Below are 27,183 nucleotides of genomic sequence, written 5' to 3'. Positions count from 1 at the left end.
TTGTGTCCTTTTGTTGTCATTCGCCGTCACCTTTCCCGCAGCCCCTAGCAACCCGAGTGGTCAACTTCCTGTTGCTGTGGATCTGGACATTCATCTAAATGGGATCCTACCCCTTGTAATCTTTGTGGCCCTTGCTTCTTTTCATTTAGCATAAGGTTTTCAGGTTGTAGCATGTTTCTACTGCATTCTTCTTTATGGCTGAATAATATTCTGTTACAGGCACGTGCCACATTCTGTTGAGTCTGTTTATCAGCTGATGAACATTTGGGTTGTTTCCACTCTTTTGCTATGTAGTATTTTTGCTTTTATGTTCATGGGAGACACTGGGCTGATATTTTCTTATTTCAGAGTGTCTTTTTCAGACTTCGTTATCAGAATTATGCTAGCCTCATAAGATGAGCGGGGAAATGTTTTTTTCTTTTTATATTCTCTGAAAGAATTAGTCTGAGACTGATATTTGCAAGACTGTACCAGTGGATTCTGTAAGTGTTTGGAGGAATTCACTGTTGAAGCCATTTGAGTGTAGTTTTCTTTGTGGGAAAGTTTTGACTGGGGATTCAGTTTCTTTAACAGACATAAGACCACTCTGACATTGTGTTTCTTCCTTGGGTAGTGTTGAGAAGTTATTTCGTCCTTTTACCTAAGTTGTGAAATTTAGGGGCAGTGTGTGTAGTAATGTCCCCTTCCTTATTTATTTCTCATGTGGGTAATTTGTGGTTTTATTTTTTCCTGACCAATCTTGCTAGAAGTTTATTAGATTTATTAATCTATTCAGAGAACCAGTTTTGACTCCTTGATTTCCTCTTTCTGTTCACTGATATCTGCTCTTATTTTAATTTCTCTCCTTCTACATTCTTTACACTAAATTGGCTCTCTTCTTTCTAGTTTCTTAAGTTGTAAGCCTATACTTTCAGAGTTTCTTTTTTCATCGAATGCATTTGTATGCAAAAAACTATGTGTTTCCTCTAAGTCCTGCTTTAGTGACATTCCCCAAGTTTTGATATGTCATGTTTAATTTTTATTCCATTGAAGATATTTTCTAATTTCCATTGTAAGGTCTCCATTATAGCTCTTTGATCCGTAGGTTATTTAGAAATCTGTTTTTTTAGATTTCCAAATATTTGAGAATTTCATAGTTTTCTGTTGTTGGTTTACAGTTTAATTTTTTTGTGACCATTGCTCTTAAAAATTTGTTGAGGCTTGGTCTGTGGCCCAGCATATCATCTGTTTTGGAAAATAGGCTATCGGCCTTAAAAAAGAATACGCATTCTGCAGTTGTTGGATGTGATTTTCTATGTCTGCTAATTAGGTCAGGTTGATTAGTCATGGTTTTACATCTTCCTGCTTGCATACTGTTTTGTCCTCTACTTGTTCTGTTAGTTACATAGAGACGGTAAATTCTGATCTCGTGACTGTGGATTTGTCTTTTCTTCTGTTACCTTCTCTCAGTTTTGCTTTCTATATGTTGAAGCTATGCTGTTGCTGTTACACACATTCACATTTAGGATTTTTGTGTCCTCCTACTGAATGGACCCTTTCAGCATTGCGAAATGTTCTGCTCATCTCTGATAGCACTTCTAGCCTTAAAAATTACTTCATCAAGTATATAGCCACACCAGCTTTTTTGGAGAGGCCAGTGGGTGTGTGCAGGATATATCTTCTGCAATCCTTTTACTTTTAGACTGTCCTTTTATTTAAAATTTTGATGTTGCAATTTTTAAAGGAAGTCTTTTCTTTCATACTTCTGAAGAGTATTGGTGTATTGATGGGAAATTATGTCAGCTTCTGTGGATGTGAAATCATCTCTATTTTTTCTTCATTATAAAACATATTTATTTATTGGCTGTGCTGGGTCTTCATTGCTGTCTTTTCTCTAAATGCAGCAAACGGGCTATTCTCTAGTTGCTGTGCGGGAGCTTCTCTTGTTGTGGCGCACAGGCTCCAGGGCACATGGGCTTAGTAGTTGCCACACAAGGGCTCAGTAAGTGTGGCTCTTGGGGCTCTAGAGCCTTGGTTAGTATTTGTGGCACTCAGATTTAGTTGCTTCACGGCATGTGGGATTTTCCAGGACCAGGGATCAAACCTGTGTGCCCTGCATTGCAAAGTGGATTCTTAACCCCTGGACCACTAGAGATAAGCCCTATTTTTGTGTTCATTTTTAAAGGATATATTCGATAGATATATAATTCTAGGTTGCTAACCCTCCCATCCTCCCCTCACCTCCCAGTACTTTTCAGCACACAAAAAATGGAAGCTGTCAGTCTTCAAATGTTTTTTTTCTCCCCCCTCTGACTACTTTTAACATTTTCTCTATATCCTTTATCTCATCTGTTTGACTGTGCCAAGCATTTGGTATGTCTAGGTGTGTTTTTCTTTTTGTGTTTTCCTTCTTAGAATTTCCCAAATTTCTTGAGTCTCTAGGTTGATTTCTTTCCTTACTTTTGTAAGAGCATCATCAATTATTTCCTCACATATTGCTTTTGCTCCATTCTTTATTTTGTCTCTTTGTCTGAGATTGCAGATACATGGATATGAGACAGTTTGGCTCCGTCTCACATGTTTCCTACTCTTTGGTCTATCACAGTCCTTTCTCTGTGCTTGAGTTTGGATGATATTTTTTCTTGGCTTGTGTGCAAGTCAGTGAATTCTCTTTTCTTCTGCTCTGTTCTGCTCTTAGAATCTTCTGACAAGTTCTTAATTTCGGGTATTGATTTTTCTGTTCCAGGAAATCACTTGGCTTTTTCTTTAAATGTTGAAAATTACATCATTTCATCCATTTTGTTCATCTTTGCATCTAGGTCAAGTCCTTGCCTCCCAGTGTCTGGGTTATCTTGAGTCTACCTGACTGTCTGTTTTTCTCTTGACTGTCACATTGTTTTGCTTCTTTGGATGTCTCTTAATATGTTTATTTTATATCTAACATTTTGTGTAAAAGAACAGTGCATTTATTTCAGATGATAAGGTTTGTTTTTTATTGTGTAAGACAGATAGGGTGAGGTATTGGCTACCTCAGTCCAAATCAGAGATTGAGTAGATTCCTCCAGCTGCTGAGAGTCTGTCTTCTGAAACTAGGTAGCGGTGGGATATTGACCCTACCCTTTTGGCTCAGCCCCCTCATTTCTTTCTTGAGTGCCCCATCACTAAGCAGATGTACTCTCAGATGTCCTGGTTATGTATTTGGAGCTTTTCTCGATTCCAGTCTGTCATCCCAGCCCAGGCAGACATCTAAGGCACCATAGTTTTGGTTTCCTTTAGTGAACTCAGTCCTCACTTATACCCAGTCTGCAAATGCCCTCATGCAGGAAGATGCCAGTGATCTCAGTTCTTCTGGGAAGTGCTTGTCCATATCTGGATTCATCTGGTTCCCCTGTTGCTTCCAGACCTTTCTTGTATTAGTCCAGTTTTTGAAGGAAAAGCGATGACTTGCTCCTATCTGGTATCTTTCTTTAGTAAAATAGAAGTGAAAGTCATGAGTTTATCTTTGCAGAAAGAAAAGGCAGATAATTTTCAGAGTGCTTATTTGTATAAACATAGTGATGTTTTGAATAGTTTTATCTGTGTTGCATACTAATAGTTATATTTTTTCTCCTGATATGAGCCTGTTTATCAAAATATACACTAGGCCAGGGTCAACAAACTATGGGCCACAGACCAAATGCAGCTCAGTTCCTTTTCTGTACGCCTTGTGAGCTAAGACTGGTTTTTACATTTTTAAAATGAATAGATACACATCAGTCAGTCAGTCAAAGGGGAAACATGTCTTGTGACCCACGAAAATTGTATGAAATTCACATTTCAGTATTCAGAAATCACAGTCAGATTGTAATGCTCAGTCGCTAAGTCAGGTCACTCTTTGTGACCCCATGAACTGTAGCCCACCAGGCTCCTCTGTCCATGGGATTTCCCAGGCCAGAATACTGGAGTGGGTTGCCATCTTCTCCTCCAGGGGATCTTCCTGACCCAGGGATAGAACCTGTGTCTCCGGTGTCTCCTGCGTTGGCAGGCAGGTTCTTTACCACCGGCACCACGACCGCCCTGATCTGTCCCTGTGTTGCCTGTGACTGCTTTCATGTTAGCGGAGGGTGAGCAGTTGTAACAGAGATCTTATGGCCCACAAAACATAAAATATTTGCTGTCTGGCCCTTTACAAAAAAAATTTGCTTATTCATGTCTCAGACCATAGACTCGGGAATTTTTCATTTCTCATTTCTAAGGGAAATTGAACAAATGATTGAAACCCTCTTATTCCATATGTTGTTTGAATTTTGACTTATTTAAATACTAGCATTTTAGAGTTAGAAAGAACTTCAGAGATAATCTCCTTCAACCTTTTATTTTGCAAACAGAGAAACAGATTTAGAGGAAGTTATAAATAAAATTATGGCTGATTTTTGTTTTGTTAGAAAATAGACAGTATTAAATGGATATAGAAACTAATAATATGTAACGTGGAACAACTTGCAAAATTTATTTGCTCTTGTTGCAGAAGTATTTAGTTTTACTGAACTGGTAGCTATTAAGAGAATTTTTTTCTTTGGAATCTTTAAAGTAAATATTTTAAAATAAATATTTAAAGCATGTTAATAACCTTTGCCTTTCATTACCACCCATAATTCTTCCAAATCTCATGGGTATGAGGTTCTTTTTGTAAGAAGACTAAAAATCTTACAGGACCAATTCCAGACATTCTTCATTAAGCTCCTATTGATTTAAGATTTAAAGTCCTAAATCATCAAAAATTCCATGGTGAAATGTTAATGTGTAAGGCTTTTTTCTAGAGTTTTTCTTTTGTCTATCCATCCTTAGATACCATGAAAAGTTTAAGCTTAGTTCTGAAATGCAGTCATATAGTAGGATGTTGTATTACTAATAAATGGCACTTTTATTTTCTAAGTTGAACACAGATTTCCTACCTATAATTTTTGGCTTTTTACTAGGTTTTTTGGATAACAATCTACTTCTAAAACAAGCCACATCAACAAAAAACACCAATTTGTGGGGACTTGGGAAAAGCGTCAGATGATGTGTATATTCAGAATTGGTGGGTCCAGATTCATGAAAATTGTTATAACTAATTAGATGCCAAATGCATAAAAATATTTTAGGAATACATTCAAAGTCATTTGAACTTTAAGAAAGTCCATTATACAAAACAGACAAAAGTGTTGGTGTATGCTTTGGAAAATTTAAGTCCATGGTAAGTAGGCTTCAGGAAATCCATCTTAATTTGGACTTCCTGGTGGCTCAGATGGTAAAACGTCTGCCTACCTGGGAGACCCAGGTTCGATCCCTGGGTGGGGAAGATCCTCTGGAGAAGGAAATGGCAAACTACTTCAGTACTTTTGCCTGGAAAATCCCATAGTCGGAGGAGCCTGGTAGGCTACAGTCCGTGGGGTCGCAAAGAGTTGGACACGACTGAGCGACCTCACACACACACACACACACACACACACACACACACACACGTATATATATTTATTCTGTTTCTCTGATGATTGGTTTTTGAATGAACCTTGATGCTTTTCTAAACTGTATAGAAGGGGTTAACCTTTTAGTATTTACTTATTTCTTTTGATCAAATAACTGATTTCACTTACATAAACTTGAGTATAAAGGAAAGTTGATTTTCTAAACCACACATGAAAAATACTCATTACTTTTCATCACCCTGTTTATTCGTCTGGTATCTCTTGAACATCTATGATGTGTCAGAGACTGATGCAGGTGCTAAGAGGGAAAGTGTTGAAATAGGTATTTTTTTGCTCATAGCCGAGTAGATTGTGTGAGCAGGTATATCTATCCGTGTGTAGCGCTTGATACTGTTACTCTCTTTCTCTTGTCTTTTGTAGCATACTGTGGTGGGGAGATCCCATGTGCATACATGAGTTCCATTACTTCCTTTGCATGAAAATCTGAGGAAAATAATCCCACGGATAATTCCTTAAAGGACGTTTCTGGCTAGATATCCTTTAAATGTATTGGCATCCTTGACCCTCCCCTTATTTTACTCTAAGGCTGGTAGCTATAGCTCTGAAATTCTTTTCTCCCTGGCCTCTGTCCTTCCTCCCACTTTCTCTCAAAGTAGTTTGAGTGCTTTATCTCAGACACTTTTCTGAGCAAAGAGGTTGAAGCAGAAAGCAAGAACGATGTGGCCTCTGAACTCTTCTTACTTCTTGGTGTGAGTGCAGCACTAAAATATGGAGAAGGCAATGGCGCCCCACTCCAGTGCTCTCGCCTGGAAGATCCCACGGACGGAGGCGCCTGGTGGGCTGCAGTCCATGGGGTCGCTAAGAGTCAGACACGACTGAAGCGACTTAGCAGCAGCAGCAGCAGCACTAAAGAGATAACTCTAAGCATAATTGCATTTGTAGGTTACGTAATGAGACACACGTGTAAGATGAAATGAAAATCCGTGTTAGGGAAACTAGTCCAGTCTGGGACATTTCTGAGTAAGTGTCACTTACGCTGGAGCCTCAGAGATGAACAGGAGTTAGTTAGCAAGAGATGTGGGATAAAATTCCAGGAAGACTTCATGAGAGCCCGAAGGAGCCTAGCAGATTCAAACAGCTGAAAGAATAGTCCGTGTGGCTGGAATGTGATGAACAAGTTGGAAAAGGATACAAAATGAGGCGAGTCAGCTCTTGGTAGAGAATCTTTTAAATCAGGTCAGTGCTTTTGGTCTTTATGGAAGAGAACATATTGATAGAGTTTGTAGTGGGAGAATTACCTATTCATTTGGTTTTTTTTTGCTTGTTTGTTTTTTTAAGTTGACTGAATTCCTATATGAGATACGGATTTGCATAAATTCCTGATGCAAATGCAAAGAGCTGATGTAGATAAATTTAAGAACTATTTATATGTAATAAGATTTTGTGGTTAAAGTATGAAGCTGAAGCGTGAAGTTTTCATATGCTTGTTCATGTGTATTTTGTTGACATCTTAGTATCTTGAATTCAAACGTTTCAAAAGCAAACTTATTTTTTCTTTTTGCAAACGAATTCTTCCCCTTGATTTCCCTGTTTTGTGAACGACATTCCTACCTCCAAGTGACCTAGCCTTGCAGTTTTTGTGTTGGTCATAGCTTCCACTGCGTTAGTTACCAAGTGTTAAGGACGGACCTCTGTAGTATCTAGGGTCTCCTCCTCATCTCCTCCTCCTCCTTCATCTTTTGTCTCTGTTATAACAGTAGCAGCCTTCTGTTGGATCATTCAACTATGATTTTCACTCAAGTCTCAGAGTTCCTTGAGGACGAGAACTGTCTTTTTCATCTGGTCTTTAGTACCTGGCAGTGTGCACGTCAACATGGTAGACATGAAAAATATTAAATGAGATGAAAATAAAACATGTTCCTTGATTCTTATTTCTCCCACTGTAATTCTTATTCTTTGCCACATTAAATATTTTTTTCCCCCTCAAAGTCATTAAGGGACTTTCTGTTGCTTAAAGGATAATTTGATCTTAGGGCTGTGAGGTAATGAAAAACTGGCTGCTGCATATGAGGAGTGTATGAGTTGGGGTTTCCTTAGAGTAATTTAGTAAAAATGAACTCCTGAGCTTTATTGCATTGTAGTCCTCACTATTAACACAGAGGAGATTTTTCTGAGAAGGAAACATAACTAATATTTATTAGCATCCCTGCTGTGGAATAAAGTGTTAACAGTTTCATTTGATGCCTTATTACATTTTTTAATTTTAGAAAAGTATTTTCAGAATTCACACTTTAAAATACAATGTGTATTTCTTAGCTGTCCAGTATTGTGCTGTCTTGTCAATAGCTCTGTTGTGTGTTAGTATCTTGTATGTACACCTAAAGTATATATTGTTTTGTAATTTTGGGAGTACCTGTTTTTAATAGCTTTATATATTCTAAATACGAACTTCCATCATTCTTTTATTCCATTTTTTTTTTTTAATTTTTAGGAATAAGAAAATTTTAAATAAGAAGAAGTTGAAAAGAAAACAGAAGAGCAAATCAAAAGTGAAGACAAGAAGCAAGGTAAAACTGTTAGTAATTTAAAAGGAATAAGGACTTTTTCATACAGTAATTTGAATAAAAATACAAAGGCTAGAAAGGTAAGAGGTACAAACTACTATTCACCACAGGAAATACAGCCAATATTTTATAATAACTGTAAATGGAATATAACATTTAAAAATTCTGAATCACTGTTGTTCACTTGAAACTTATGTAATGTTGTGCATCAACTGTTTCAATAAAAACAATAAGATATGTGTATAATCATTTCTGTGCACTAAAGTAATATTTAAAGCCCCTTATCATTTGATCACACTGTTTAATTTTATCTTTTTGGCATTTTGGATCGGTGACCTGCAAATTATTATTTGGAATCTGAAAATTATTTATTATTTATTCCTGTTATCTTTGATCAGTCCTTTGGGGGAGGATATCTGTTTCTCTTCTCTTTTTCATTCTGACTACATGTACTAGAAACTGACTGAAATTGGCTTGTGAGTTGGGACTTGGTTTCAAGTTTGTCATATACCTATGCATACATTATGAGTTAGAGAGTGTATTGGTGCGTGTATATTGTTCTGAACTTCTTTTGACTGTTGGTGGCTGTACAGAAGAAAAGGTAATAGAGAATATTTGAACTTGGTGGTACCTTAAGAGATCAAGGATCCGTTTTCCTACTTAATGCAGATATCTTCTCTATAAAATCCACCTAGTTTTTTCTTAAAGATTTCACTTTCTATAAAAGAGTCTCTTTTCTAATGAACAGGCAGAAGAGAGAAATCCTAACTGTGATTTCTGAGGAGCTCTACTTTTGGTTATAGAAACAGTTACTTAGCTTGGGTTGTATAGCATATTTACGTTCTATAGACAGTTGTTTCCTGACCTTTTTAATGAGTGTTCTTGCTCCTCTAGCTGAAAGAAATCTACTTTGAAGTAGCAAATCAAAAATAAAAGCATGGGGGATGAAATTGATCCTTTGGACCCAGAGATTATAATAATATCATCAAATCTTCTTGCTTCTCTTTTCCTCTGAGTGTGGATTTATTGCCTGTAGCTGAGGACTAAGGCTGCTGGCAGCTCCAACTTTATTTTCTTTAGGCAAAAGGCAATTTCTTCCACTAATTGTGGCAGAAAATCTAGCATAGGGTTTTTAATTGATCTGCATTATTCACTTTGATCTTGAAAATGGGGTGCTTTGATTGGTTAGATTCTGAGTTACTTTTGTAATGGATGGTGGGTGAGCACCCTGATGAACAGCCTGTGTGGAATGTCGTTGCCCTAAGGAAAATGTTACTGCGTGGGCAGATAAATAATATATGTTCACTGTATCACATCTTACTACATCTGTTTTGGGGACAGAAGAGGGAAGTAAGTGGAGAGTATTCTTACTATCTTGATGCATGGAAACCTTTAACAAATATTTATACACAGTCATTCAGGTTTACAGTCTCTACCCCTTTTCTACTTTTTGGTGCTATGTGCAGAGTCTCAATATGGGAATATTGAAAGTCTTTTAAAGTCCTTTTTAAGGTTTCATTTGTTGATTTTCCTAAAAGTGGTGGCATGTGATATCTAGGAAGAGATAAAAAGTCAAAGTCTTTCTTCTGTTTCAGTTCTGTCTCTGACTAGCTTTGTTCCCTTAATAATTTACCTTTCTTCTGTTGGCCTTTAGGTTTTCTATCTACTTTTTAGGAGCAGCTTGTGATAAGAATGATATTAAAAAAAGCTTCATTCAGTTACTCCTTAGACTTTTATTACTGACTCTATGCAGACCTTATGCTGGGTGTTTGGGATGCAAAGATGAGTAGGAAGTGTTTCCTGTTCATGGTGAGTGTATAAAGTGGTGGTGGTACTCTCTGTCCTCTGTTACTATTTCTGGACTATTTTTTCATCCACCTCTTTTTATAAAAATTACTTTTTAAGTGCTATTCAGCTATACTAATTTCATCTTCTTTATTGCTCTCATGGGCCCCTCTATTTCTCTGTTAGCCATCGTCTTCATTACTCTCCCTATCTGGTATAGATTCCACAGTATTTTTAGAAAAACTCTTGCTTAATCTACTGTATTAGTTCTTTATAGCTGCTATAACAAACCTTTTATTTTATATTTGGCTTAAAACAGCACAAATTATCTTACAGTTCTGGAAGTCTGAAGTCTCAGGTGGGTGGTCTCACTAGGCTACCATCAAAGTGTCGGCAAGACTGTACTCTTTCTGGAGGCTTTAGGAGAGAATTCCTTTCCTTGCCTTTTCCAGCTTCTAGAGCCTGCATTCCTCGGGTTCTGCGTCCTTCCATCTTTACAGCCAGTTGGTTGAGTTCTCATGCTACACTACTCTGAACCTTTCCTGTGGTGATATTTCTTTCTCCAGCTGTCTTGCCACCCTCTCCCATTTATATAAACCGTTGGGATTGCATCCCAACGTGGCTTCCCTGGTGGCTCAGCTGGTAAAGAATGCGCCTGCAATGTGGGCGACCTGGGTTCAGTCCTTGGGTTGGGAAGATACCCTGGAGAAGGGAAAGGCTACCCACTTCAGTATTCTGGCCTGGAGAACCCCTATACAGTCCATGGGGTTGCAGAGGGTTGGACACAACTGAGCGACTTTCACTTGGGATTACATTGAACCTCCCTCAGTAATCCATAATAACTACCCCCATCTCAGAATTCTTAACCACATCTGCAGGCTCCCTTTTACCATATAAGGTAATGTACTCACAGGATCTGGGGATTAGGGGGGAGATGTTTTTGGAGGCCATTATTTTGACTACCACATCTTCGTTTTCCTCATTTGTACATTTGTTGGATTTATCTGACAAAACTCAGTGCTGGAGTGTCTCTCGTGCGCAGTGATAAAGAATCTGCCTGCCAGTGCAGGAGACATGGGTTTAAGCCCTGGTCCAGAAAGATCTCACTTGCTGCAGAGCAGCTAAGCCCATGTGCCCTCACCACTGAGCCTGTGCTCTACTGAGCCCACGTGCCACAGCTGCTAAACCCGCGTGCCTAGAGCCTGCTCTGCAATAGGGGAAACTGCCACAGTGAGAAGCCTGTGCACCACAGCTGGAGTAGGCCCCGCTCTCCACAACTAGAGAAAAGCCCTCACAGCAGCAAAGACCCAGCACAGCCCCCCCCCCCCCCAAAAAAAAACTCAGCCATCCAAATGCAGCCGTCTTTCCCTGCAGGTGAGCACCTCCTGCCTAAGGGAGTTAAACGAAAGAGAGTTTATGGACAGCAGTACCCTTTCATGATTGCCAGGATCAAATAAACCTTCCTTAGCCAGATTATTTTCTTATTTTTTCTGGTCAAATAGTTCTTCCATTTTTCCTGTGTCTTTTTCAGTCCTTTGCCATTTGCCTCAAACTTGTGATACTTTCTGCTCTCCAGCTAATGACTTCACTTTCTTATAAGAGAAGTCAAATCCATGACACAGGAAACATCCTCAAATTCCTGCTATCAAATGTATTTATCTTAGATCAGGTTCTTTAATGGCAGAACCTGAAACTGGGAGTGTTGAAAAACACAATCATGGTTTAGAGACTTTCCATCATCCCTAAGGCTTTCCTTATTGTCTGCTGCATTCCATACCCCCCCGCCCCCGCCCCCAGTTACAGCCTTAAATCTATGCAACCGCAGATATGCTTTCTGTCATTATAGATTAGTTTTCATTTTTTAGAATTTCATGTAACTGATCATACTGGGTATACTCTTGTATCTGGCTTCTTTCCCTCAGCATAATGATTTTGAGTTCTGTTGATGTTTTTGTATATATTAATAGTTTTTCCTTTTTTTTTTTTTTCCTTTTCCTGATTAGTATCCCATTGTTTGTATATATCCTGATTTGTTAATTCACTCACTTGTTGATGGGCATTTTGGTGTTGTTTCCAGTTTCCAACCATTGCAAATAAAACCACTATGAACATTTGTGTACTAGTCTGTGTGTGGGTACACTTTTTTGTTTTTGGGGGGAGGGTAAATACCTAGGTTTGGGATGATTAAGGTGATGATTTCTTTGATTTTGAGAGGACTCATAAGACTCAAAAGCAGTTTACAGTAATGGCTAAGATTTATTACCACAAGGAATACAGCGTAAGCAGAGGGAAAAATAAATGTATTGGTGGTTAGGGAGTAACGACATAGGCCTCCTAGTCTTGCCTTGTTGAGCACACAGGCCATGCTTTCTCTCTGGCAGTGAAACACAGGAGTGTGTGTGGAATGTTTCTGTCCAGGGAAGCTCATTTGAGTCTCAGGATCTGAGACTTATGGGGATCTGGTCACATAGGTATATCCTGGTAGGCAACCAGCTGCAGCAGGTGAAACTTGGGTTCACATTGTCAGTCATGATATTTCTGCAAAGCGGTTGGACCAGCTAGTGGGTAAGGTCCATTGTTGTAGGAGTATGTAACAGAATCATCAATACCTAACATAAAGAAAGCTCTCTAAAGACTCCATTCCCAAGCTTTGGCCATGGGACAGTGATGATTCCCTTGGAGAAATACAGAGAATAAACAGTGTTAACTCAGTGTTAACACTTCCTCACAGGTGACTTAATAGGTGGGTGTTTAGCTTTTTGAGAAACTGAAAACTGTTTTCCAAAGTGACTATTCCATTTTACTGTTCCACTAATAGTGTGTGAGAAGTTTAATTACTTTATATATTTGCAAACACATGATCTTGTTAGTCTTTAAAATTTTAGTCATTTTTTTTTATATATTAATTTTATTCTTAGAATCATAGCTGAAAATGAATGATTTTAAAGCAGTTAAAATGATTTCCTATGAAACAATTATGGTCAAATTTTATACGCTAGTAAAAAAAAACTGCTTCTGAAAAGATACCACTGTCTTTCACCCTTTAAGAGTTACACAGAATTTTAGTCATTCTGATATAGGGTATCTCACTGGTGTTTTACCTTGCTTTTCTCTCATGACTAATGATGTATGAACATTGTCATCATCATCATATGATAAGCCTTTCACCAGTTACGTCTTTTTATTGTGAAATGTCTGTTCAACTCTTGCCATCCCTTTTAATAATTGTCTTCTTATTGAATTCTCAGGGTACTTTATATATTTTAGATCAGAGTCCTTTGTCAACTATGTTGCAAATAATTTCTCCTGTGGTTTGCTTTTTTGTTTTTGTAGAGTGCTTTATAAGAGCAAAAGTTTTATAAATTTAAAGAATTGATTTTTCTTTTATGATTCATATGTTTTGTGTCCTAGGTTTTTGTCTATAGATTTTCTTCTAGAGATTGTATAGTTTTAACCATTGCATGTAGGTCTGTGATCCATTTCAAGTTAATTTTTGTATATAGTGTGGGATAAAAGTTGATGTTCATTTTTTCACATGGTGGTATTCAGTTGATCCAGCATCATTTCTTAATAAGAATCTTTTTTCCTTTGAATTATCCTGGCATCTTTGTAAAAAATCAGATGACTATATTTGTGTAAGCCTATTTCTGGAATTTATTTTGTTTAATCTATATTTATACTAATACCATATGTCTTCAATACAGTAGTTTTGAAATAGATCAGATGTTTTAACTGTGGTCTTTTTTAAAAAATTGCTTTAGTTAATTTAGGTTCTTTATATTTCCATGTAAATTTTAGAATCAGCTTGTCAATTTCCATTCTTAAAAAGCCTCTATAATTCTTATTGGAATTGCATTGAATCTGTAGGTTTGGGGGCATTAAAATTGCCATTTTAATGATACAGAATCTTCTCATTGATAAACAGTTTCTCTTACCGTTTACTTAAGTTTTTAATTTCTCTCAGTGATGTTATTTTGGTTTTCAGTGGACAGGACTTTTGTATACTTTAATTATTATGTATTTTTGATGTTATTGTAAATGCTGTTATTTACAAATGTATTTTTTTTTAAATTGAGATGATTATGATATGACTACAATTGTTAGGAAATAATACAGAGAGATCCTATGTACCCTTTGCCCATTTTCTCCCATTGGTAAGGTGTTGCATAACTGTAGTAGTATAAATATCACTACCAGGAAATCAATATTGATACAACCTATGGATCTTATTTAGGTTTCACCAGTTTTATATGCTTTCACCAGTTTCATTTGTTTGTGTGTATGTAGTTTTATGCAGTTTTATCATGTGTGGATCTTTGTGACCATTGCAGTGAAGATGTAGAACAGTTCAATTGTAAGGATCCATTGTGCTACTTTTATGTAAACAAATACATTTCCAAATTTCACCCTCTCCCTAGCCTCTGCAAACCACAAGTCTGTTCTCCATCTCTATAACTTGTCATTTCAAAAATGTTATATAAATGGATTCATGCAGTATGTAACCTTTGGAATTGGCTTTTTTTCCACTCAGCATAATTTTCTTGAGATTCATCCAAGTTGTTGGCATATATCAGTAATAGTTTGCACCTTTTTATTGCTGAGTAAGTGTTCCATGGCATGGATATACCGCATTTTATTTAACCTTTCACTCATTAAAGGACATCTGAGTTGTTTCCAGTTTTATTTGAATAAAGCTTCTATGAACGTTCATGTGCTGGTGTTTGTATGAACATAAGTTTTCATTTCTCTGGTATAAATGCCTAAGAGTGCAATTGCTGGATTATACTGTAAGTACATGTTTACTTTTCTAAAAAACTGCACTTTTTTGCTAGTCTCTGTGTCATTTTATACTCTCAGCAATGCATGAGCAATCTAGTTTTTCCACCTCTTCACCTGTTTGTGTTAATGTCACTATTTTTTATTCCAGCCTTTCTGATAGGTGTGTACTGCCTCTCATTTTATTTTTTTAATTTGTATTTCCCTAATGGCTCATGATATTGAACTTCTTTTCTTGTGCTTCTTTGCCTTCTGTGTATCTTCTTCCATGACATGTCTGTTCATGTATTTTGCCCATTTTCTAATTGGGTTGCTTGCTTGTTTGGTTTTTACTCGTTGAATTTTGAGAATTCTTTATATATGCTGAATGCTAGTCATTTGGGCTTCCCTGGTGGCTCAGACAGTAAAGAATCTGCCTGCAGGGCAGGAGACCTGACTTTGTTTCCTGGGTTGGGAAGATCCCCTGGACCGAGGGCATGGCAACCCACTCCAGTATTCTTGCCTGGAGAATCCTCATGGACAGAGGAGCCTGGTGGGCTGTAGTCTGTGGGGTCATGGTCAGATATGACTGAGTGACTAAGCACAGCACAGTCATTTGTCAGATATGTGGTTTGCAAAATATTTTCTCCCAGTCTTTAACTTTACTGATACTATTTTTTTTACATATTTTAACTGTTTACTCCCAGGATATAGATATATTACTCATTTTTATATATTTAAGACTTTGCTAAATCTACACGTTACTACAAATGACTTTTTTTCTTTTCTGCACACTTAAGATTCTTTTTTATGTCTCTTACAAATAAAAGCATTTGATTTCTGGGAGATAATTTTCTTTATAACTATACCTTTTATTTCTTTTTTTTTGACTAATGGCAGAGGATAGCAGATCTAGCACAATGTTGTGTGTAATTGCTGAGAGTAGGTATCTTGGCCTTGCTTACGACCTTAGGATGAAGGCATTCAGTCTTTTACTATGTTAGCTGTGGGTGTTTCATAGGTACCTTCAACTCGAGTTTTGAAATTCTCTTCTGTTCTTAATATACGTAGGCTTTTTGTCATGAATGGGTATTTGATTTTTGTCAAGTGTGTTTTCCATGTTTATTTATAGTGTGTGTTTTTTTTCCTCTAATTTTTTTTGTCAGTGTAGATTTTGGATTGCTTTTCCAGTGTTGTACATCCTTGTTTTTGAGTTGAATGTGATATATTATCTTTTTAAGAGTATATTGTTGGATTTGAATTGCTAATATTCATTTGTTTTTAGTATCTGTGAAAGACATAGTCACATGTTATGTATCAGTTAACTTTAGTACTCTTTTATTTAACAAGGAATACTCAATTTTTTCCTAATTATAATACGTATTGAAGAAAAGTAGAATTTTGAGACTCAAATTTTCTTGGTACTCAAACTGTCTCATTTTATTTTTCATGGATACTTCCTAGCCATACTCTTAATTGTTCAAATTTACTTTTGTATACTATCTTAAGCTAGTTCTGTATATTTATAATGTAAATATTGATCTCAAAAATGTGGTTGGAGTCTGATAAATAAAATGCTGGGCCAAAATAGACCTGGGATATTTAGTTATAACAATTGAATTACCAAGCATGTGATTGTGATTTACAGTACATATTAAGACAGATATTAGATTGGTGCAAAAGTAATTTCAGTTTTGGATCCTGAATTTTAAATCATAACTAGGCTCAAACACATCTTTATTAATTTAAGTAGGAACTGTTACAATCAACACATTTTTGCCAATGAGAAACAAGTTTGTATATTCCTGTAGCATAAAAATCTGTGTTTGGGATTCGGTGAACTCTTGGGAAGCATTTTCTGTGTACTGCTGGTTATGGAAGCATTTTCCCTGCAAAAAATTGTTGAGATGCTTGAAAAAGTGGTAGTCAATTGGTGAAAGGTCAGATGAATATGACAGATGAGGCAAAACTTCATAGCCCAGTTTGTTCAACTTTTGAAGCATTGGTTGTGTGATGTCCAGTCAGGTGTTGTCACGAAGAATCAGCCTCTTTCTGTTGACTGTTGCTGGCTGCAGGCATCGCAGTTTTCGGTGCATCTCATCAATTTGCTAGGCATATTTGTTAGATGTAATGGCTTTGCCGGGATTCAGAAAGCTGTAGTGAATCAGATGGGTAGCAGACCACCAGACAATGACCATGAATTTTTCTGGTATAGGTTTGGCTTTGGGAAGTATTTTGGAGCTGCTTCTTGGTCCAGGCACTGAGCTGACTGTTGTATAAAATCTGCTCTTCAGTGCATTTTTATGGTTCATGTTGTGTAGAATAAGAGAAGATGACACTTCAAAATGACGATTTTTTTGATTTGCGGTCAGCTCACGAGGCTCCCACTTATTGAGCTTTTTCACCTTTCCAATTTGTTTCAAATGCAGAATGGACCATAGAATAGTCGACATTGAGCTCTTGGGCAACTTCTTGTGTAGTTAGTTGCAAGAGGATCAGCTTCTGTAATCCTCTCAGTTGGTCATGGTCAACTACTGATGACCAGGCACTGGGCTTCTCATCTTCAAGGCTCTAGTCTCCTTTGCAAAACTTGTTGATCCACCACTGTGCTGCAGGACGTTCATTGGCAGCTTCTGGGCCAAATGCGATGTTGATGTTGCAAGTTGTCTCTTCTGCTTTATGACCCATTTGGAACTCAAATAAGAATATCGCTTGAATTTGCTTTTTGTGTAACATTGTTTCCATAGTCTAAAATACATAAAATAAACAGCAAGCATGACAAAGATCAACAATGCAAACTCATAATTACTTTTGCACCAACCTTGTAGCTAAGAGAGAGAGAGCTTTCAGGAAGCATGTGCCCAGAATCCGTAGTTTTCTCAGCATCACCATTATGTGAATGAGAATGAAATTAGTATCAACTAAAACTAAGGTTTTTTTTTTTTTAAGTTCTAATATCTGTTTAAGGCCCTATATCTACTTTTGAAAGAAATCAAAATGTAATTCAACATATGTAGTGGGTCATTGAGACTCTGTAGTATATATGGTGCCCCCTAGAAGAGCAACAAATGGAGTATTCTTTGAAACTTGGGTAGTTAAGCGTTGTGGGCTCTTTTCCTCTTGTGGGGTAAAAGGGTAATCCTGATAAGTTCTTTACTGGCTCCTTTCTAGCCCTTGCCAGATCGGTTATTGCTTTGTTACTTAGAAAAGTAGTGAAGTATAGTAACAAGTGCTATAAATTGAGTCAATAGATTTAGATTATCTTTGTCACCTGTGTGACTTTTGCACATCATCTAGCCTAATGTTTAATTTTTCATTTAAAAAATGAGTAGTGATGATGATGGAAAGGAGTATGAAATTGAAATATTGTGTCCTGTATTTCAGTCGGAGAACTTGGAGAACACGGTAATCATACCAGATATCAAACTACATAGCAATCCTTCTGCATTTAATATTTATTGCAATGTACGCCATTGCGTTCTGGAATGGCAGAAAAAGGAAACATCGTTGGCAGCGGCTTCTAAGAACTCTGTGCAGAGCGGAGAATCAGATAGTGATGAAGAGGAGGAATCCAAAGAGCCCCCTATCAAGCTTCCAAAGGTAAGGCACTTAGGTTCCACTTAGATGAATGACCTACAGGAGTTTGGGCTATAATACATATATCTGCATTGCTAAAACACCTTGCTTTTAATAAAATTGCACACTGAAAATAACAGGACGTATGGGTAAAAATAGGTTTAGGCTAGATCAGGAAAACCTTAGGCAACTTTTTAATTGGAGAGCTAACAAAGTCAATAATTGGTACCTCAGTGGGGAGTACTTGGAAAGCCCAGGCAGGGAGCTTGGTGGCTTGGAGTTCGTTCAGGGGCTATTAAAAATGTACAGAAGCAAGAGAGGGGCAGTGGTGGCTTGCAGGCACTAAGCCATTGAGGTTGGAGGTAGAGGTGTGAGCCAGTGGGCTGCTGTTAAGGTGGGCACAGGAGGAGGTGTAGATTGCCAAAGCCAAGAGCCACGGAAGGCTAGGGGCCCAGCCCTCCCTCTGGGTACAGGTATACATTTTAATTTTTCTTGACACAGAGCTAGAAGAGCTGAGCTGAGAGCTTCTGCCTTTTCTGCCTAAGGTTTTAAGTGTACTCTTGCTATCCTGGCTCCCTTTGACTAGGGGAAAAATACATATAAATCAAACTGCATTGTTCTGATATCACTCCCATGTTTACCAGAGGCATATAATCCAGTTGGTATCATAGCAACATGTATCGTAGTGGAACAAACTGTTCTTAAGGTATTCTGTTGTATTTAAGCATTGAGTTTGTTTTAAGATTGTAATGTTATTTTACGTATATATATATATTTTTTTCTGTATTGTATGTGTAGTGAATATTTCTAACAAAGAATGGATGAAAATATAGACATATTTTAAAATGGTACCTTTATCATAAATTATTTATACATATTGCTCTTTTCTAAATATAGACATTTAAAAATGATTTCCTTTATCATAAATGATTCATATATATTTTCTTTTTACTAAATGGGTACCTTAAGACTGTGCCTTAAAAACTTTTTCATATGCCAACATAAGATACCATGTAGATACTTTTTTTTTATATTACTCAGACATAGCAGCCAGATAGAGGCCATGTTGCTGATCTGTTTTCACTTTTCATGGTGGCTCTTTGTAAGTTCATCCCTGTCCTTAATCATTACTGCCAGATTCTTCTCCCCTTATTGTCAACAGTTGACTTGCTTCCTGTTTCATAGGGTAGTAGAGATTTTGTGGGGTCCCTTAATGTCTTATCTGCTCTTGGGACCCATTTCCCCTTATTCCTTTTCTCTCCAGTGTCCATAACTGTACCATCTCTACTGGCTGCTTTCTTCAGCTTAAAACAGACTCGTCTTTTCTGTGCAAGTTTCTCCAAGTAAACAGCGTGGTCTGTAATACTGATTTCTTATGCTTAATTAGGGGAGGCTGAGCAAAGCTACATTGTCAAGTCAGGATATGGGCTTGTGCTTCCGGTATAAGAATTCATTCTGTGCGTGGGTGGGTCTCGCTGTACTGTAACAGTCGCTCAGCTTAGGTTCAGCACTGGGAAGGGGAATGAAGACCCAGAGAAGCCTTTCACACTGGTATGTAAACATCAGATAATAAACTGCATTTGATTTAAAGGATACTGCACAATCAAGAACTACTGATTCATAGGCTATTTTAAAACTTTAGCAAGAATCAGTATTAAGGAAATAAAATATCAGGCATTTTTAAGACAGTGGTTTTTTTTTTTAGCATGATTAATAGAGTCAAAAGATGCAGAATCTAAAAGAGAGCTTCCAGTGAAAAGAAGAAAAGCGGGTAACTCAAGTGATTAATACTGAGTTTTCCATCAAGTTCTGGCCTGTCAGGAAACAAGGTATAATGATGAACATGGGCAGTAGAGTCAAACTGCTTGAGTTCAAACACTTGCCATTACAAATGCTGGCTGCGTGATGCTAGGCAAGTTATTTAACCTCTCTGTGGCTCAGTTTTGTCATCTCTGAAATGGGGATAATGTCTTCCTCATAGGGTAGTATTAAGGATTCAAAGAGTAGTAAATGCATGCATGCTTAATAAATGCTAGCTATTGTTATAAGGTGCAAATAGGAAAATGTGTAGGTCCAAATAAATTTCAGTTAGTTTTCAGGGAGCTCTTCAGTTATTAAGAAGTACTATATATGCATGGAAATGAGACAGTCAGATCAGAGAGGAAGGAGCAGTGGAATGCTTTTGTTGCAGAGTTAGTCAGAGTGCTGTGGGCTGGGGCAGGACTGGGAGTGAAACTTTTCAGGTCTTTGGCAGCAGTTTGCAGGACACAGAAGAGATGAGGCCTTTACGGTTTGAGATGATGGGAGTGTGAGGGCAGGTGTGAAATGTTGACTTTTCTCTTCCTTTTGGCCATTTCTGTGCCTCTTCTCCTGACGCTCTTTCATGTCACTTCTTTCCTTTCCTTTGCTGTTCCTCTCTTGCTCCTCCCAAATGTGTGGTTGTCATTTTCCTTTTTCTTGCTGGAGTTTTACTTCTCTCTTGCTCCTTTTTTCTCTTACGTAATAGAGCCAGTTTTTTATTTGTTGTCGAGGTATCATTTTGATACAATTCTGTTTTCCCTCCTTGACTTTTAAAAGTTAGTTAAATTGATTTTGATTTCCTTTTGAGCTATTTCACTTGTTTTCTGTAAGTTTTAGAATTGACTCTAGGACTTTTTAATAGAAGATTGAATTTCTGATGGCAAAGAGTTTATTATTATTAAATCTAAGTGTGATATATCTAAACCTTCATGTTATTGGTAGTGAAAATGATAATGCCACCTTTGGAAATACATGATTTGAGGAGAGCAAAATAAAACCTCAAAAGACTTTTCTTGGGCCCAATATGTTTTTTGCCTCACTTTTCACAACAGTGACATTGGACTGGCTATACTAGTTAATTATTTGGGTTTTGTATTCCTTCAAGTATCATAGAGAGCTTTCAGGATTTAATTGTTTGAAAGCAACAGTAATGATAACATTCAGTAAATTTACAAAAGACTATTTTCTGAAGAGAAGTTGGAAGACCGTGTGTTTGGTGGTTAGTTATGGTTTGTCATGGAAAGTATTGAAAGCTTAGTGTGTTACCTTATTACAATGAACTATTCTATATAGCCGTCAAGCTTATTAATAAGCTATTTTTCTATTTATAAAGGCAGTGTGTATTCAGTGTAGATAATTTGAAAACATGGGGAACATTTTATAAAAGAAAATTTTAAAAGCTGGAAGTTATTTCTAAAATCCTTATAACCAAAATATACACATTATAAACATTTTTACATATACACATTAAAATATATTTGTTTCTGCACAAATGAAATCATATTGTATTTGCAGTACTATATTTTTTTCTCTTCATACTCTTCCTCCTATTACTGAGGGAGGAGGACATAGAGTATATTCTTAGTGACTGTAAGACAGACTTCAAAGTATAAAGTGCAGTTTCAGAGTTCTTCTGTGTAGTAAAATACTCTCAGCCATACCTCAGCAAAAAGTCTTAATTTACAACATATTTTGTTCCTTTGTTCAATGATTCAAAGTTAAATATGATTGGGAAACCTGAGTTTGATTTTTTATTTTGTTGTATATTGAATGTATATCACATTTCTGGAAATGAATTAGTTTTTTTCCTTGTTAAAAAAAGAAAATTATACACTGAGCTAAGATATAGGTGATAAGTGAGAATTTACAGTGATTCATCTGGACAGATGGATAATTCCTTGTCCTGATCATTTTGACTAATGTTTGAGGAGTATTTTTTGCTAAACCCATCTAGTGCGCTGTTCCTAAGCAGCCCTCTGAGTTACTTGTCATGCATTTGTTATTACACCTTAACCTTATCAGAGAGACAACTTGGGAAGCTGTTCAGTAAGGAGCCTTATTATTTTTGGCAAGGTTTAGTACTTTCTCTATTACTACAGGAATCTACTTATACAAAGAAACTCTAGCCAAGAATGTCATCTGTGAAGAATTCTTTGACATATGAAAATTTGTGATGGGTAGTTCAGTTCAGTCACTCAGTCGTGTCCGACTCTCTACGACCCCATGGACTGCAGCATGCCAGGCCTCCCTGTCCAATACCAACTCCCGGAGTCCACCCAAACCAATGTCCATCGAGTTGGTGATGCCATCCAGCCATCTCATCCTCATCCTCTGTCATCCCCTTCTCCTCCTGCCCTCAATCTTTCCCAGCATCAGGGTCTTTTCCAATGAGTCAGCTCTTCGCATCAGGTAGCCAAGTTTGGAGTTTCAGCTTCAACATCAGTCCTTCCAATGAACACCCAGGACTGATCTCCTTCAGAATGGACTGGTTGGATCTCCTTGCAGTCCAAGGGACTCTCAAGAGTCTTCTCCAACACCACAGTTCAAAAGCATCAATTCTTCTGTGCTCAGCTTTCTTTATAGTTCAACTCTCACATCCATACATGACCACTGGAAAAACCATAGCCTTGCTTAGACGGACCTTTGTTGGCAAAGTAATGTCTCTGCTTTTTAATATGCTGTCTAGGTTGATCATAACTTTCCTTCCAAGGAGCAAGCGTCTTTTAATTTCATGGCTGCAATCACCATCTGCAGTGATTTTGGAGCCCAGAAAAATAAAGTCAGCCACTGTTTCCACTGTTTTGCCCATCTTATCTGCCATGAAGTGATAGGACCAGATGCCATGATCTTAGTTTTCTGAATGTTGAGCATTAAGCCAACTTTTTCACTCTACTCTTTCATTTTCATCAAGAGGCTTTTTAGTTCTTCTTCACTTTCTGCCATAAGGGTGGTGTCGTCTGCATATCTGAGGTTATTGATATTTCTCCAGGCAATCTTGATTGGCAGTAGTAAACAATCTTAAAGACTGATAGGATAGTCTCCTACTGGCCTGAGAATAGAGCCCTGCTTTGTTCTTGGGCTTCCCTAGTAGCTCAGCTGGTAAAGAATCCGTGTGCAATTCAGGAGACCCTGGTTCAGTTCCTGGGTTGGGAGGATCTGCTGGAGAAGGGATCACTGCCCTCTCCAGTATTCTTGGGCTTCCCTTGTGGCTCTGCAGGTAAAGCATCTGCCTACAATGTGGGAGACTTGGGTTCAGTCTCTGTGTTGGGAAGATCCCCTGGAGAAGGGAACAGCTACCTACTCCAGTACTCTTGCCTTCAGAATTCCATGAACTGTATATAGTCCATGGGGTTGCAAAGAGCTGGACAGACTGAGTGACTTTCACTTTTACTTTTGTATACTTAGGAGACCTTTGACTTCAGATTTGCTTCCTATAAGGACATAAACAGAAATCTTGGCCAGTTTGTTTTTATTTTCTAGTCTATTTCCAGAAGGTAAACTATATGAAATGGAATGTTTTCATTTCCATTTAATCAATTGAAACTCTGTACAAGCAGTTTCATAATCTTAACTATGATTAAGTATTCCAGGATATTAGATAACTGCAGCTGACTTGCCTGCAACTGACTTGACCCTTGCCTGGACAATACATTTATGAGTTGCAGTGGTTTTTAGTGCACAACTGAGACAGTAAATAACTGAGATAAATATTTGTTGTCTGCTTATCATGTGCAGGCAATGGGCTAGTCATGGGAGAAGTTAGTTAAGATATACTCTGTGTCCACAAGGAGATTGAAGTTTTAGTTTGGAAAATGGAAATAAAAATAGTCAATTATATTATAGCATAATAAATGCTCTAATAGAGGTTGGGCTGGATAAACAATATATGTAAAATGCATTTACCCTGTTAGATTGTAAACTTTAAGAGAATAGGGTCTAATATATCTCATATTTCCTGTAATGAGTTGCATGAAATAAGTACTTAAAATTATTTATGTCATATATGAATTAATGTATAAATCTCAGCAGAGAGTATCTTTTATATTTCATTCAGTGGAATTAATTCTTTGATGCATTTCTACTAATTAATCTAGTTTTAACTTTTTCTGTTACTTACTTATTTCTCCAAAAAATTTATACTTCCTGAGAAGATCTTACACATCTCCTTCTCAAAATGTTGGCGTTGATTGAGAAATTGAATTCATTGTCTGTTGTTCTCTCAGTTTTCTGAAGATATCTCTTTATACAAGTTCATCATATTTGCTCTCTGTCTTTTGTTGCAAATTTGTCTATCTTTTGCTAGATACTGAGTTATAAATATATTTTAAATTTGTATTTATATATTTTAAAAATTTATTTACTTTTAATTGGAGGATGAGTTACATTTTTCTTGGTCCTCATGAGGAATGATAAGATAATTAAAAGTAAAAATAGCCATGATATTTTAGATAGGTAGTTTTTGATTCTTTTTGTGGTAAATCCTATAAGAATAAGGGACGCTATCTACAAATAAGAATTGGCTGATTTACCGTTATAGGAAATCCTAAGAAGCTTTGTTTCCTTTTTAATTTTTTCACAGTATGGTGCTATATTGTGCTATATTTACTTTTTTTTTTCCTGGCCATAAGTAAAATTAGCATAAAATAGAATGCCAGTTTTTACGTGAGTACAGCCAAATGAACTTTGTATGTTATCAGTTAATTTTTTCCTGAGTAAATGCAATCTAGTAACTGATTTACTGTTAAACCATTTTCATGATGTTTTATTATGGCTTCATTATACTAAAACTACTTTTAAGTAGAGTCACTGTTTTTTAACCTTCTGTGTAACCAGATGATTTTCTAAATCATGAAATTAAGCACAGTGGGTTTTATTCTTTTTTCAATGTGATGATTTTGTCTTGCCTTTAAAATATTGTACCATTAATCATTTGCTATTGGAAATAAACTGTACTGATTATACTGCCTGAGAAGTGTTATTAGCTCACATGTATAATTTGTTTTATCTTAAATAGATCATTGAGGTTGGACTTTGTGAAGTTTTTGAATTGATCAAGGAGACACGATTTTCTCATCCATCCCTGTGCCTCAGGAGTCTCCAAGCCCTGCTTAACGTGCTTCAGGGTCAGCAACCGGAAGGCCTTCAGTCAGAGCCACCCGAGGTCCTAGGTAAGAGCTTAGGCACATTGAATGAAGCCTTTAAATGAAAAGAGCTTCTCTTATGAAGCATATACTGACTACAGCCTGTAATTCAGTCTCTGTTGATGGTGCTGAAACAGCAGGGGTATAAATTTTAGGTTACTTTGCGATGTTCCACTGGAGTTATAGTTCATGCACAGACATTTCCTTATTATTATGATGATGGGAAATAGAAATTCTTAGAACCCAGAAATAATCCTCAAGCCTTATTGTCACCATGAACTTAAATCATTCTTGCTAAACCTTTGGCCGGAATAGCTGACGTTGACTTCATCTAATTTTACATGTTATTTTGGAGGAAAAGAGGAAACAAATACCAACTCAACACAGTTAGTTTCTAAACAAAAATAGATTTGTATTTATCATGTTGAAGGTAAAGCTTTTGAATTAGTAGCAACTTCCATTAAGTAAAACTATTGGCTTTGTATAAAATACATTTAAGTTTTATGAATGCCTGCCTTTCATTTGCCAGTGACCTAGACTCAACACATACTCTTGTAAGCAAGCTGGGGACTCTTTAAGGAAGAGGAAGAGATGGAAGCTTAATTCTGAAGGCTAATTGCTTTCCTAACTCTGGGCCTTCAAAGAGTCTAAGTTCAGCTCCATTCAGTTGCATCCAACTCTTTGCGACCACATGGACTTAAGCACACCAGGCTTCCTTGTCCATCACCAACTCCCAGAGCCTACTCAATCTCATGTCCATCCTGTCGGTGGTACCATCCAACCATCTCATCCTCTGTTGTCCCCTGCTCCCACCTTCAATCTTTCCCAGCATCAGGGTCTTTTCAAATGAGTCAGTTCTTTGCATCAGGTGGTCAAAGTATTGGAGTTTCAGCTTCAGTATCAGTCCTTCCAATGAATATTCAGGATTGATTTCCGTTAGGATAGACTGGGTGGATCTCCTTGCACTCCAAGGGACTCTCAAGAGTCTTCTGCAACACCACAGTTCAAAAGCATCAATTCTTCTGCGCTCAGCTTTCTTTATAGTCCAACTCTCACATCCATACATGACTACTAGAAAAACTATAGCCTTCACTAGATGGACCTTTGCTGCCAAAGTAATGTTTCTGCTTTTTAATATGCTGTCTAGGTTGGTCATAACTTTTCTTCCAAGGAGCAAGCATCTTTTAATTTCATGGCTCCAGTCACCATCTGTAGTGATTTTGGAGCCCCCTAAAATAAAGTCTGTTACTGTTTCCATTGTTTCTCCATTTATTTGTCATGAAGTGATGGGACCAGATGGCATGATCTTAGTTTTCTGAATGTTGAGTTTTGAGCCCACTTTTTCACTCTCCTCTTTCACTTTTATCAAGAGGCTCTTTAGCTGTTCTTTGCTTTCTGCCATAAGGGTGGTTCATCTGCATATCTGAGGTTATTGATATTTCTCCCAGTAATCTTGATTCCAGCTTGTGCTTCATCCAGCCTGGCATTCCGTGTGATGTACTCTGCATATAAGTTAAATAAGCAGGATGACAATATGCAGCCTTGATGTACTCCTTTCCTGATCTGGGAAAGAGTCTAGAGTTTTCTAAATCTCATGCATTCAGTTCAGTTCAGTTCAGTTTAGTCACTCAGTTGTGTCCAACTCTTTGCGACCCCATGAATCGCAGCACGCCAGGCCTCCCTGTCCATCACCAACTCCTAGAGTTCACTCAGACTCGCGTCCATCGAGTCAGTGATGCCATCCAGCTATCTCATCCTCTGTTGTCCCCTTCTCCTCCTGCCCCCAATCCCTCCCAGCATCAGAGTCTTTTCCAGTGAGTCAACTCTTTGCATGAGGTGGTCAAAGTACTGGAGTTTCAGCTTTAGCATCATTCCTTCCAAAGAAATCCCAGGGCTGATCTCCTTCAGAATGGACTGGTTGAATCTCCTTGCAGTCCAAGGGACTCTCAAGAGTCTTCTCCAACACCACAGTTCAAAAGCATCAATTCTTTGGTGCTCAGCCTTCTTCACAGTCCAACTCTCACATCCATACATGACCACTGGAAAAGCATGCATTAGCTTGTGTCAATCATATATGTGGGCCCTAACTGTGGAGTTATGATTCAGTAGATTTGGAATGAGGCACGAGAATTT

At 37.4% G+C, this 27,183-nt stretch overlaps 1 protein-coding gene across 1 annotated transcript in view; it reads left to right on the top strand.

Moving 5' to 3' along the window:
• The window catches only part of MYCBP2 (MYC binding protein 2), a 265,188-nt gene that overhangs the window by 26,358 nt on the left and 211,647 nt on the right, over positions 1–27,183 (top strand). The window contains exons 2-4 of the mRNA XM_068984559.1: positions 7,921–7,996; positions 17,918–18,133; positions 24,924–25,077. Coding sequence (XP_068840660.1) covers positions 7,921–7,996; positions 17,918–18,133; positions 24,924–25,077 — 446 coding nt within the window. The remainder of the gene's footprint in view (positions 1–7,920; positions 7,997–17,917; positions 18,134–24,923; positions 25,078–27,183) is intronic.

The sequence above is a fragment of the Capricornis sumatraensis genome, chromosome 12 (assembly GCF_032405125.1).
Source record: "Capricornis sumatraensis isolate serow.1 chromosome 12, serow.2, whole genome shotgun sequence".
In the NCBI taxonomy this organism is placed as follows: Eukaryota; Metazoa; Chordata; class Mammalia; order Artiodactyla; family Bovidae; genus Capricornis; species Capricornis sumatraensis.
This window is presented reverse-complemented; position numbering and strand designations above follow the sequence as displayed.